The 13,807-nt window shown below is 42.6% G+C and overlaps 1 protein-coding gene across 2 annotated transcripts in view; it reads right to left on the bottom strand.

The window, feature by feature from the left end:
• The window catches only part of ulk2 (unc-51 like autophagy activating kinase 2), a 96,902-nt gene that overhangs the window by 6,871 nt on the left and 76,224 nt on the right, over positions 1-13,807 (bottom strand). For both annotated transcript variants that reach the window (XM_050055553.1, XM_050055544.1), the window contains 12 exons: positions 9,394-9,543; positions 8,121-8,266; positions 7,947-8,027; positions 5,998-6,266; positions 5,727-5,905; positions 4,933-5,042; positions 4,326-4,463; positions 3,949-4,190; positions 2,967-3,145; positions 2,680-2,798; positions 2,282-2,439; positions 1,969-2,104 (listed from right to left, as the gene is read on the bottom strand). In XM_050055553.1, the coding sequence (XP_049911510.1) occupies positions 1,969-2,104; positions 2,282-2,439; positions 2,680-2,798; positions 2,967-3,145; positions 3,949-4,190; positions 4,326-4,463; positions 4,933-5,042; positions 5,727-5,905; positions 5,998-6,266; positions 7,947-8,027; positions 8,121-8,266; positions 9,394-9,543 (1,907 nt within the window). The remainder of the gene's footprint in view (positions 1-1,968; positions 2,105-2,281; positions 2,440-2,679; positions 2,799-2,966; positions 3,146-3,948; positions 4,191-4,325; positions 4,464-4,932; positions 5,043-5,726; positions 5,906-5,997; positions 6,267-7,946; positions 8,028-8,120; positions 8,267-9,393; positions 9,544-13,807) is intronic.

Genomic DNA, 13,807 nt, shown 5'->3' on the forward strand with positions numbered 1-13,807 from the left:
ATATATATATATATATATATAGATAGATATATACACACACATACATATATATATATATATGTATATAGATATGTGTGTGTGTGTGTGTGTGTATATATATATATATATATATATAGATATGTGTGTGTGTGTTTGTATATATATATACATATATAATATACAAAATATATAAGAAACTTTGTAAATATATTTTGGTCTTTCTTTTGATATTGTATTGTATTTTGTGCTTTTGTGCTTGACTATTTGATGTATCACTGAGGTTGCATTTATGAATGATCCATATTTGTATTGTTTTTAATGTTAATCTGAACCAGCTGGTTTCTGTTGAAAGGGACACACGCCCACAAACCATTTAACGCTGAGGACGGCTATGAGCTGAGATGCGTCCGTTCGACTGCTGCTGTGCAATCCACTATATTAAAAAGTATTATACTTATTAGTGAGTGCTGTCGGGTTTTTCTGCTTTGCTGTAATTTTTTTGGACCGGCACCCAATTACACTTTGAGACTTTTGAGCGAGCATGCCAAGTTTGCTGAAGACTTATCTCCATACACAACAGTACTAGCCAGCCGGCCGTGACCTCCCCAAGATGGCGGCGACGTTGACGCATCGCTGAAACGCGCCGAAGCCGTCAACGAGGTATCTACTGTGTATGACATCTATGGTCCTGACCACACAGTCAGACAAACACCTCCCCTGACCTGAAGCCACCTTTGAATCGGCCATCCTGTAGCTCTGTTGTCAGCCATTTTGTTTTGTAGGCCAAACGGCACTTTGATCACCACACCCGCCTTTGTATCTCTCTCTCTCTCTCTTTCTCTCTCGCGCGCGGGCGCACGCACACACACACACACACACACACAAACACACACACACACACACACACACACACACACACAACAAGCTTGTACATAGTTAGTTAGAATTAGTGAGTTTGTTTTGCTTTGTTTACTTTGTGAATAAATATAATTCTTTGGAATCATACCTGCTGTCTGTTTAATGTTGCACAAGGGAGAATGAATAGTCAACCTCTGCTGCGTCAAGAACTCCGAAATCCTCCAGCTTTACTGTTAATTTTGGTTGTTGTCATTAATTTAATTATTAGTCAAAACTCCAAATTAATAGTTTAGCGTATTTTATGAGACTGATATCTTTAACTGGCTATCATTTTTCCCTTTACGGGAATGGTGCCCCACGAGGTGATTTAATGTTAATTAAGTCACATTATTTAACATAATTATTAATTATTATTAATAATTATTTCTGATAGCCAGTTTACAACTTTAATGGTGTCCCCTTGGTGAGGCCTAATATTGTTGTTCCCAACATAATTGGTGCCTCCGTGTGACACCCTGAAAATGTTGACCCCAACATGCCAATGGACTTTTCAATTACATCAAGTTGGTGTTGGATATGTTTCTCTCTTTTTGCTCTCAATGTTCTTTTGTATTGGTTTAATGTTTTACAGTATTGATGGCGAAGGTCTGGGTTATTTGGTTGTCTGTGTTTTTGATTTGATAGTTCTCTTAGTCAGTGTGCTTTACAAAAAAAACAAAATTTCTGTGACTCACCATTGGACCAACCTTATCAAAACTTGTCAGAACTTTATTGGTATCTAATGGCACAACAAAAATTACACCATAAATCAGAAATTCTTCGTCAAAACATCACAAAACCTATGTTTAAATTGGTCAATAGGGGCGCCACCATTTCAAAACATCTTGATTTAAAGTCCAACAAGTATATTCCCCATGTTGAACGGTCAGCTCTGTACATGACTTGTAAGACAGATCGGGAATTTTTCTTATACCCAGATAGCTGTAATTTCAGGAAGACAGTGAATTTGACAAATTCTCTTAAATCATTCGGAAATGCCAGTTGAGACCCAATCTGTCATTTAAACGTGTCCTGCATAAAGTCTGTTGTGAAGTACTGTGAGTGTGTGTGTGCCTCAGAGTTTGTACTCACACTTGACCACGTTCTCAATGTCAGTGGGGTCCTGAAGGATCTTGGATAGGCCGTCCAGCAGCATGGCAGCCTTGCTGTAGCGGTACGCTATATCTTCTGTTTGCTTGAACATCTCATCCAGAGCTGCTGACTGAACCTGAAACACACATACAGCATCGCATTAGGCTGACCAGTATAGATTACTGCTGCACTTAACTGAACATATTGTTTGAAAAACCTGGTGTAAATGACTAGAATTAATACCAGACTACAGTCAATTTGTCACTCTAAGCCCTGAACATTTTTGTTTCTGTACTGTGTATGTGAGACTCACCATCTCCACCGCGTAATTATAGATGAGCTTCTCTGCAGTGACGCTGTTGATTTCGTCCACAAAACGCTGCTTATCGGAGAAGAAGTGGTTGAGTTTGTCAGTCAACTGCCGACAGAGGGAGATGCAGCTTTTGTAGCGCTCATTCAGACCCTTCACCACTGAGAGAAAACAAGATTTGGGATTGGTATTTTTGCATAAACTTGTATTTGAAAGTTAGAAATGTGTGAATAGACAGTAAATAATAAGTAAATAGACACAGCTAAGTTCTACATACTGTGTCTTTCTGCTGCTGATTGAATGCGTGAAAAGCATATTTCTTCTCTTTTCTCACCTATAGTTTCCATTTTAATGCATTGGTCACAGTTTAAGTCAAGTGATGACAAATGAAATGTCCTCACCCTGTTTGACGGCAGTGGAAGGATTGAGCTTGGCTGATTTAATCTGAGCCTTAGCCAGATGGAGGGAGGAAGCCAGGAGCTGAGCTGCCTTCATATAGAGCACCAACTGCTCCACCTGCCTGTAGGGGGCAGCACAACCATACAATTTATACTTTGTAAGTACATACATAAAATACAGTAGAACACACGGTAGCAACACTGTGAACAAAGAGCCTCCTCAGACTACATGACATCATTACCTATATGAGATTATCAGTGAGTCAGAAGAGACTTTATTCATTCCTTACCCCCACTCTTTGCTGAGCTGGCTGATCTGGTCCACAACCACACTATCCTGTGGAGGGTAGAGGGAAGCGGCCGACACACCAAGCTCCGTCCCTCCAGCTCGCACTGCTGCCATCTCCAGTACACAGTCAGTGAATGAAAGTATCATCCTTAGGTGCATCAGGGTGTCTGTATGCTCCCGCTGGATCAGACATGACAAAGAGTAGAATTTAAACACAGAAGAAGATGAGAAGAGTGTACAAGTGAGTCATTAAGTTGTCTAAGGGCCTGTGTCCACATAGTGTTTTTGCCTTAGTGTCGATTGTTTTTTCAATTGTTCCCAATGAGGAGAGCAAATACTGCCACCTGGAGAAAAGGTGCCACACCCAGCGTCGTTTTTTAGAGCACTCCAGCTGTTATGTGCAGCCCCTCCGAGCACTTCTAGTTGAAAATCTTTGAACTTTGCTTACAGGCACTAGTGACATCATTGCCGCATCTTTAGACACTGTATGTCAGTCATAAACTATCACAACAAACACAGAAAAGGTGGGAGAAGATCAGCTAGACACTGAATGTTGCTGGTAAGTGTTGTGCTTTTATTCCTGCACGCGTTGTAACCTTGTTAACTGTGTAGTAAACCCTCTGTAAATGCAGCATTACTTTAGCTACTTAGCTCAATCAATCAATTCAATCAATTTTATTTATAAAGCCCAATATCACAAATCACAATTTGCCTCACAGGGCTTTACAGCATACGACATCCCTCTGTCCTTATGACCCTCGCAGCGGATAAGGAAAAACTCCCCAAAAAACCCCTAACAGTAACAGTAGTGTCAAGATATTGTGATAGAAAAAGCACCAGGGGCGCTTTCTTTTATTTCTCCATCGCTCTGCCACCGCTTTTCTACTGAAGAAAATGCTATGCGGACACATGCCCTAATTGATCAATTTCTCGATTAAGTGAGGAAAAATAGACACCAAACTTTTGAACTCAAACCTCCTCACCTCCATGAGGGTCTCCTCGGGCAGCTCAGGGGCTTCAAATGTGATGAATCCCTCCAAGCTGGGAGGGGAGGTACCATAGGGAACATAGCGCAGGCTGCTGGGTGCCCCCTCAGTCCCGGGGACAGCTTGCCCGCCCCCAAAACCTCCTGGAGGAGAGGAGCCCATGGCCATGCCTGGAGGAGAACCGACATAGACCCGGCCACTAGTGGAACACAGGGAGCCAGCTGAACTGTTGGATCCCACTGAGAGAAAGATGGGGAGGGGAGAGATTAATTACATCTGACAAATACTACTTCACTAAGAAAACCTCACAGCCTTCTTGCCTCTAAGTGCTTATTTATTTGCATACTACCTCAGCTCAGGTGAACGGTCCTCACCTGAGGTGGTGCGTGGTCGTGTGCCCAGATGGCTGCAGGTAGGAGGAGTGCTGCTGTTTGGTGGTGAACCCACAGTGAAAAGGACTGTACGGGGACTTGCTGACCCACTGGGAACATGGCCACTGGGACCTGCAGGGGCTTTGGAAGAAGGCATTTGACTGTTTTAATTCTTAAATGAAGATGAAGTTTAAATTAAGCTTCAATAATGATAATAACAATAATAATAATAATAATAATAATAATAATAATAATAAAACTAGAATTACAGCCTTGCAGTTCTATGCCTCTGCGAACCAGTCAAGTTGCCGCTACAGTTTACATCCATGTCTGTGAAAACATGGATGCTTCACACACATCAATTCAGTATCTCACCAAATGTCTCCCTTTCTGTTCCTGCATTACAGCATTGAATAATAGCAAGAAAAGTGTTTTATTCAGAACATAATGATGTCACAGTGAAGCTGATCTTTGACCTTTTGGATATAAATTGTAATCACTTCATCATTTTATGCTATTAGATATTTGTGTGAAATTTTGTCCTAATTAGTGTATGAACCAAGAAAACCTGTAGTAACTGTCCATTGAGTGTGCAGCAGTGCACCCATACCTGTGTCCATGGGTCGCTCTGCATTCAAGCTGTCAGTGCTGCCCTGATAGGCCTGTCCACCCAGAGTGATTCTGATTGGCTGCTCAGATAGACGACCTGTACTAACAGACCTAATGGGAAACCACGGATAACGTCAGCACGTTGTTAAACAATAGACAAAATGACGTCACATGATATGGGCTAGACAGAGGGCGATCAAAGTTATACAAAGTCCTAGTGCCCGTTCCTTGAAAAACATGTAAATACACGACATGGGTGACGTATCACAGGTCTCAACTGATTACAACCTGGAAATTAAAACTGTTCTTTTCTGCAAATCTCTCTGATCTTCATGTTGGGGAAGTACAACAATTTAGAAGCAGTCACTGTTAGATCTAGACGTGTCTTTAAAGAAATGCATGTGAAACAAAACTGAACCAGTGTGAAACTAAAACACTCCATGTAAACCAACAAAATAGATAAAGAAGCAAGTAGGTAAATAAAAAGACATTTCCAGGAACTCCTGTATCTAGTCCAAAGTTTAACATTAGATTTCAATCAGGTTGATAAGTGATATCTTACTTATCAACTGTACAATAAATAGTATATGTATACTGAATAGCATCATGTCCATCATAATGGCAATGAAGCACAATGACTGGACCAGACCTAATAGCTATCAATGGACATTCATTTATCAGTGTGACAGTTGAGGTGGAAGCTGAGATGGGTGCAAAACAAAAGTAATGGGAGACTGTAGATCTGGGCAAGTAAAGAGAACAGACAGAGGATGTGTTCCTTTCAGTGAGTCCTACCTGCCGAAGGTCCTGGTGGCCTCAGGGGCAGCCGGGCGTCCGGTGAGGTATGGGCTGCAGTGGTGGGCACAGATATCCCGGGCATCTGCCAATGTCTTGGTTGGCACAGGGCTATCAGCCAGTGCCATCAGGTTACAGGACGCCTGTGTTTTAGGGATCTTGAATGGCGCCGAAATGGCCTGAATGGAAAAAAACAACAAATAACAGGGAAATTTTAACAACTGATATTTAAGTTTATTTGGTATCTGCACGCTTAATATCTTCACTTCACCTTTGTCGGGGAGCCAATGATGGTGGGCAGCGGGGACTTCTGCAGCCAGTCAGATGTGCGGGGGGAGGAGCCCAGGAGCTTGGTGGGGGAGGAGCCAAGGTTGACTGGCCGCCCGAGCTGAGGGGAATGACTGCAGGAGGAGGAGGAGGAGGGCTGAACAGGGTCTGACAACTGCTTGTGGAGTTTCTGCCTGGTCTGGTAGACCTCAGTCAGGGTGGGGGCACTCTGAAGCCGAGCCCCCAGGAGTTGAGAGGATGGGACAGGGGAACCTTGAAAACGTAGAGGGGCTTGATAAGAGTTCAGTTCAAGTTGATGAGCCATGTCATACACAGCAGTATGATAAGCAACTTGTGTAATATCCATTCAGATCAATCAAGGGCAGTGTATCTTTGTGCATTCTCTCTGGCAAGTCAGAGGAGACATAACTTCAGCCCTTTTTATATAGACATCGCCCTACAGGACCACTAAAAAGTCCCCTCTTTATGCTGCCTTTGCATTTTTACACAGAACCAAACGACAGCGGCATCATACTGCTCCAGTGTGTGATTTTAGATAGCATGCTGGCATCACATAGTCAAAAGTGACGTGGGGCATCGGTGGCTTAGTGGTAGAGCAGGCGCCCCATGTACAAGGCTGTTGCCGCAGCGGCCCGGGTTCGACTCCAGCCTGTGGCCCTTTGCTGCATGTCACTCCCTCTCTCTCTCCCCTTTCACACTTGTCTGTCCTATCCATTAAAGGCTAAAACTGCCCAAAACTAATAACTTAAAAAAAAAAAAGTGACAAGCGTGACGTGTAACACAACAGTGTTAGTCTCTCGTGCGATATACAACACACACATCAGCAGCACCTTATAAACAATAACAATGGCATAACATGTCAATAATAATCATTTACCTACCCTGTTACATGGCGGCTGATCTTGTGCTCTGCTCAGAGGGTAAGACGCTCCTAGACCTCACCGTTTTCCCAATTTACAAACATTTTCAGTTGTTCTTTTTTTTTGAGTTAGCTGCTAACAGCTGGCAGCTACTTTTTAAATCTCCCGCGGTGGCTCGCATGCATAACACGTTGTCAAAACATCACATATGTGCTGCCGTCCTGCTGGCTGTCCCATTTATACAGACATCGTTTTGGTGCTATTGCTACAGAGCCCAGACCTATCCATCCCCTCATTTCACAATTGTATCTTTAATACAGAGCAGCGAGGCGGCATAACAGCGTGATACTTCGCCTTGAACAGGCAGTGTAAAAAGGGCTTTCGTGTCTCATTTGTCTCTCAGCTTAAGGTAATCTTCAGCTCTAACCCTTTCTCTACATGGGAGAAAAAACTTTTATGAGCTTTGCTCCATCACAGTTTCTACCCAACCAGCTACAGTACAAAAGACAAGACTCTACCGACAGTACACTACCCATCTTTTAATAAAATGGTCACTATGATCGCAAACCTCTTGACACAAACAGCCAAGAAGATCTAAGACATCTCTAGTCTTAATATAGCAGCAGCGTCAGACACTTTTAGAAAAACCTTGACTCCTTATGACTCATGTGCTTTGTCAATGATAAAGTCATGACACACAAGAGAGAATCAAAACAACTAACTGCAGTTAATGCTAATACTGACTATTGTAAATGCCAATGCATATCATATTATACTGTGTGGTATTTCTGTACTGGCTTTTTGGCAAGGGGCAATATGGATTTGTGTCCTGTTCAGTTTAACTTCTTTTGCAAACTATAACCTACACTTTGCATCCATATGCACTCCAGCTTTCACATTAATTGTCTGTGCTTTAATACCTTAAACCATTTGCTGTTTCAGCAACCCACATTCACCTACAGGACCATAAAACTTAAATCTTATCTAAGTGAACAAGTTGGCACAGTTTGCTGTGGGTTAACCCAGTCACCGGGCTATGTAGGGACAGCTGAAGTTTTGCCTGTGAACTGACCTCCCGAGGAGCTGCGGCTGCGAGGCTCGTGGTTCTGCAGGTGACAGCAGCAGTGACCCAGCTGCTCAGGGATAGTGCCCACTGCAAACAAAGTTATTTTCATTGTGAGCTGCTGGACATGTTTAATGCATGTCTGGAAGGTGTTATTAAAAAGATGTCTAGACATGCCCTTACCAAGAGGTGAAGGGGAGTAGGGACGGGAGCTGCCAGTGGAGAGACGTCTGCCTACTGTCTGAGGGATATCTGCAGAGCTGGGGGACCCCGAGCCCACCTTGGGAAACCCCATAGGACTAGTGTTGGAGCGCCTCACAGTGGCAGACCTAGAAAACACAAACACTCATAACATATACATAGAATTCATTCCGGTTTCAGAGCCATGACGAAAATGCTTTGTCTCAATCAACACTGAACTAATCAAAATAATTAATGATAGAAGTTTACTTGTTGGAGGTAAGCTGTTTGCAGAGGTGGGTGCAGTTAAGAGCCTGTTGTCTGCAGCTCTTCATCTAACATCTCACTGTGGATGATTATGCGTTTACAGCCCCCATGGTTTAACATCCCTACCACTACTAGGCAGTAAAGACATGCTCAGCATGATGACGTTCCATAGTCTCATTTTGCCACTTGTTAGCAACCCCCTTTTTTAAAGCACATAAAGTTTTAAAATTCACAGGGGGGGATTTACTGTCAAATTTTATGTCATAGAATAAAACATTAAAGTCTCTTTAGCTTATGTTGACCACAGACTTTATTTCAGGCATCTAACCAAAAACACACTGACTCTGAGACAGTGGAACCAGCAGTGCTAAAATTAACTAACTCATATCCAGGTATTAGGACTCAATCCTCTATTGAACGAGCTGCTACTCCAGAAACATTATGCAAATCCTTATTTCCATGGCTACAATCACCACAGGAGGAATTTAATGATAAAACAATTAAATTACCAGACAAACACAAGCCCACACAGACGCCAACACAATACAACCTTTAAATAATGAACACATTTACAGCTGATTAAAGCCTACAGTAGCCCTAGTATTCTCTGTTTCAGACAATAGACTGGTAACAGGAGCAACAGAACTAATTTTCCTGTGTAACAAGGTGCCACTCTTCTTTCTTCCTCTGCCCTCCCATCTGCTTTATCTTTACATAAAATCACCAACAAACCCTCCCAGCAACAGGGTGAGGAGCCACCAACTCTGGCAGGTATGTACTGTATCTGATGTAATTTCAGTGAAACTTTATGCTGATGAAATAACAGCCTGGGCTTTCATTACCTAGTCAGAAAGTTCACTCCCAAGTGTTGAGGATAATATTAGTAACACAACATAAGGTCAACAAATAAGTGCCCATTCCAGGTGTTTCATTACTAATCACTAAACAGGTATATATAATAAAAGTTAAGTCAGAACTATCCAGCACCAAGAGCACAAACTGTTCTTACCTGGGGGAGCTGTACAGCGTGGTTGTCGGGCTGCTAGACAGATTTTGCTTGATGCGCTGGTAGTTACGGATCTGGGTAGGAACAGGGATTGGGGTGGTCTCAGCCCGTGGGGATACCATCGGGGTCTGTCCGGTGATAGGCTGCAGCTGCCTGGAGGGACAGAATGGGGAGATGAAGGCAGTTAGCCAGTCCGCACGAAAGTGCTTCTGCTTCCATATCTGCAGGGCATCTTCAGGGGTGTCAACACCCATAATAACTTAAAACTCCAGCTACTGCTTATGTAATAAATAAAACATAAAGAAGGACAAGAGTAAAATGTAGGGAGTTTGCCTCTATGGCTTCATGTTCTTTGATCACTTGCCGTGTAAAAGCAGGTTGAGGAAGGTAAGTTTAGCCCGGCCGATCATGAGGGCAGTGGAAAAAAGGGGGGGGGGGCCTCCATGTAAACACAAAGGCAGCGCCAATCAACTTAAAGCTCATGCTGCTGGGGGCAGGGCTAGAGGCAGGGGCAGCTAATAGCACGTGCAAGGGACGTCTTCTGTGTTCAGCAGACACAGAAGGGGAAGTGCAGAGAGGCACAGCTCATTTGCATTCTTTTGTTATTCCAGAAGAGACAGAATGTTCTCAAACATTGAGTCATGACCGAGTCACCCACAGAGGACCTTTACTTACATGTAGAATGCAAAAAAAGAGGAGGAGTGAAGAAAATGGCCGTTAGAGAGCGGCACCAGTTGGAAACCAGTATTATGTAATGATGTAAAAGCCTGGGAGGGTCTACAAGGGAGAGAGGAGGAGGACACGTGAGGCAAAGACTAGTCCAGACAAAGAGCCAGAGAGGAGTCGCTTTGTTTATTCCTTCAAATCAAAAATATAAACATGGCCACATGCTGTCCTTCTCCACACACTAAACACAGATCAAGAAGACATATGATACAGTATCCCATGATAGAGGGTTTCTATTTTTCTCCTGGTTGCTAAAAGCTTTATTGATCCCAGCCAAGGTTTAGGATGGAGAAGAATGTTGTGCTCTGTTACTTCCTTGTTAAAAAGAGAGATAGAGAATTTATAGGTCAGTGAACAGCTGCTTTTTTAAGGACAGAGACTTGAACTTAAGTCAGTTGCCACTCCACTGACCTGTTTTCTACCAAGTAGCTAAAGAGTTCCAGCCTCTTTCTTTTTTAATAATTTGTCACTTTTGATACTCCTCATTCATCTTCCCCATTTCCTTACATTACCTTGTTTGTCCATCCACCAATTTCTTGCTTTATTAACAATGATCATCTCGCTCCAGACATCTTATTTTCTCTCCAACTCCCCAAGCACACACTGCCCTCCATCTATCCTCTTCCTCAACTCCAATCAATATAGGACAAACAGGGCTCAGAGGATAAACAAGGCTGTGATACAGAAGCTCTTTAATAGTGGGGCTGATGCTACTAAATTGCAAGGGACACCTCCTGTAGTGAAGAAAAACCTGGTTCTTCCTGTTTCAATTGTCAACTAATTAGGCAAGCAGAAAACAGATATTGCTATGGAGAGACTGTAAAAGGTCAGCACAGGGAGTGAGTAAAGATGTCAGCATGATCAGCCAGAGGACGATGAGACAGAACAGCAACACAGCCAAAAAAAAAGAGTGAGTGCAATGACAAAGGGAACAGAGGGGAAAGAGAACAGTTTAGCTTAAGGCTGTTTACATATGCAAACAGGACAGAAGGGAGATAGAGGAACTATAAAGCAGTGTCTGACTGCAGGTTATTAACAAAGGAAGAGGGGAAGATCAAAAACAATAGCCCCTTTTACACAGTGATCACGCTTTAAGGACACTATGAAATCTCTTCTTTATAATGCCTTGGCGTTTTTACACATAACTGAACAATGGCGGCATCATGTTGTTCCAGTGTGGGATTTTGGACAGCATGCCGGCACCGCAAAATCAAAGAGGCGTGACAGACATGATGTTTAAGACAACAGCGTCTGCCCTTAGTGTGATATACAACAGATGTGTCAGCAGCACTTTGTTAACAACAACATGGCAAAACAATTATTTACCATTTCTGTCATATGACGGCTGATCTTGTCCTGTGCTCAGAGGGTAAAGAGCTCCCGGACCTCATTGTTTTCACAATTTGCAGACAGTTTCAGCCGCTGTTCTTCTGTTTAAGTTGGCTGCTAACTGCTACAGGCTACTTTTCAGATCTCCCACGATGGGTCACACACTTAACACGTCATCAAAATGTCACACCCATGTCATCCATGATCCTGTCCTACTGGCTGTCCCGTTTATAAAGACATAATTTCGGTACTGTTACTACTTCTGATGCTGAATCTAAGGTGAGACCACTCTGTCCCCCCAGTCCACAATTGTACCTATTATACAGAACAGCTAGACACCATAATGGCGTGAACAGCATCTTGGAGATGCAGTGCAAAAGGGGCTACTACCTCTTGAAGGTGGGACTTTCACACTGTTATGCCCCCTCACCGTTCACCGTTCTGTCTCCCCATGGAATGGGGGGAAAAAGTTGTCTCAACTTTAAGGCAGCATCAGAGGTAGTAACAGCGCAGAAATGATGTCTCTATTAACGGGACAGCTAGCAGGACGACTTCATGGGTGGCACGGGTGAGGCGTTTTGATGACGTGTTATGTGTGCGACCCACCGCGTGGGCACAGCTTTATAAAGTAGCTGACAGCAGTTAGTAGCTATGTCAAAGAAAAAGAACAGCAGCTGAAAATGTCCATAAATGATGAAATATTGAGGTCCAGGAGCTCCTTACCCTCCAAGCAGAGGACGAGATCAGCAGCCATGTAACAGGGACCATAAATGTTTGTTATTGCCATGTTAATGCCATTGTTATAGTTTAGAGAGCGCTACCGATCCATCTGTTATATGTCACACTCGAGGCCAACACTGTTGTATTACATGTCACGCCTGTCACGCCTCTTGATTTCGTGATGCCGGCATGCTGTCTAAAATCACACACTGGAGCGGCATGATGCCACTGTTGTTTGGTTCTGTGTAAAAAGCAAAGGCAGTGTAAAGAGACATCATAGTTGCCCTATTGTCTCCAGGATTTACATCTTCAGTAAGAACCAATGGGCATGAGGCTGAAGGCCAAGGACAGAGTGGGGAAGTCCGATTATATTGAGAAATGTACCTTCACATTGATAGTTTCAGTCTTTTCATTGGACTTGTTGGCAATAACAAAAATCTGGATTAATAGCAGCCTTTTTGACCTGATACTAAATTTAAGACCAATTTAGTTGGAGAAAGAAGAAACAATTCGTGTCTGATGAAATATAGCTAGTAACAGTTCAAAAATGTTAAATGAGCAGAACATAAAACAGCAGGAAATAACTGCTGGACATGAGGTGTGTTTAATGAGTATGGTGAGTATTAGTAGTAAATTCTACTAACTATTTTTAAAGCTGAAGAGGTCAGTAACTGCCTTCACTTTGGGAGCAGAATGTGTTTGCAGTGCATGTGAGCATGTTTTGATCTTTGAATACACAGCTGAAGCACATTAATAACACTCAGTTTGTTGTGTGTTGGTGAGTATGCAAGTCTATTCTTATCCCACAGTCCTTGGTGGGTCAGGTGCTTTATTTAGAACATCACCACCTTGTTTGGCTCTATGTCTGATTCATATCTCACTAATCATGTAGAGACTAGGAGGTGGGCAGAGCAATTCAGTCATGACAAATGGATAGTGAGTGTGAGTGATATGTGGTGTAAAGCTGAGTGGAGATTGTTTTGCTGGTGGTCTGAGAGCCAAAAATAGTGAAAGGAAGAAACAAAGGATGCCTCGTTGACATAAAAACACATGAAGAATAGATGAAATTACCTCACACAGGTACACTTAAATTCAAGGCTGCATGTGAAATTAAATGACTCAGCATCATGTCACACTCCCACTGGACAGTCTGTCTATTTTTTACTCTGACTCTTGTCAACATCAAGCTCATACTCTATGAACTGTGTCTGATTAGCAGGCTCATATGAAATCTGTGCTATCAGAACTCCACAGATTTTCCACAGATTTTAGGAAGACACATGCTGCTTGTAAAACTCAGAATGTTGTCACTGTCTCCTCCACTTCCTTGTGCATGTGTGTGACAGTTGTGTGCTATATTCAGTTGGCATTAAAATCAAAGTTAGTGGTGTAATGAAAAGAAATGTCAAAAATAACATTTACTTTTAACAGACTGTTCATAGATTGACAAATTATTTTTAACTTTCAGCTCCTAAAGGCCGATACCGATAACTGATAACCGATAACACACACACACATACAGTATATACCTAAGATCATGGCATCAATACTATGAACAAAACCAAAACAGTTTTGACTCTTTAAATGAAGAGATATTTATTTTTTCCAATGAAAAACTATTGGCAAGCATCTCAAACATTTT

The sequence above is a fragment of the Epinephelus moara genome, chromosome 2 (assembly GCF_006386435.1).
Source record: "Epinephelus moara isolate mb chromosome 2, YSFRI_EMoa_1.0, whole genome shotgun sequence".
NCBI classification, from domain to species: Eukaryota; Metazoa; Chordata; class Actinopteri; order Perciformes; family Serranidae; genus Epinephelus; species Epinephelus moara.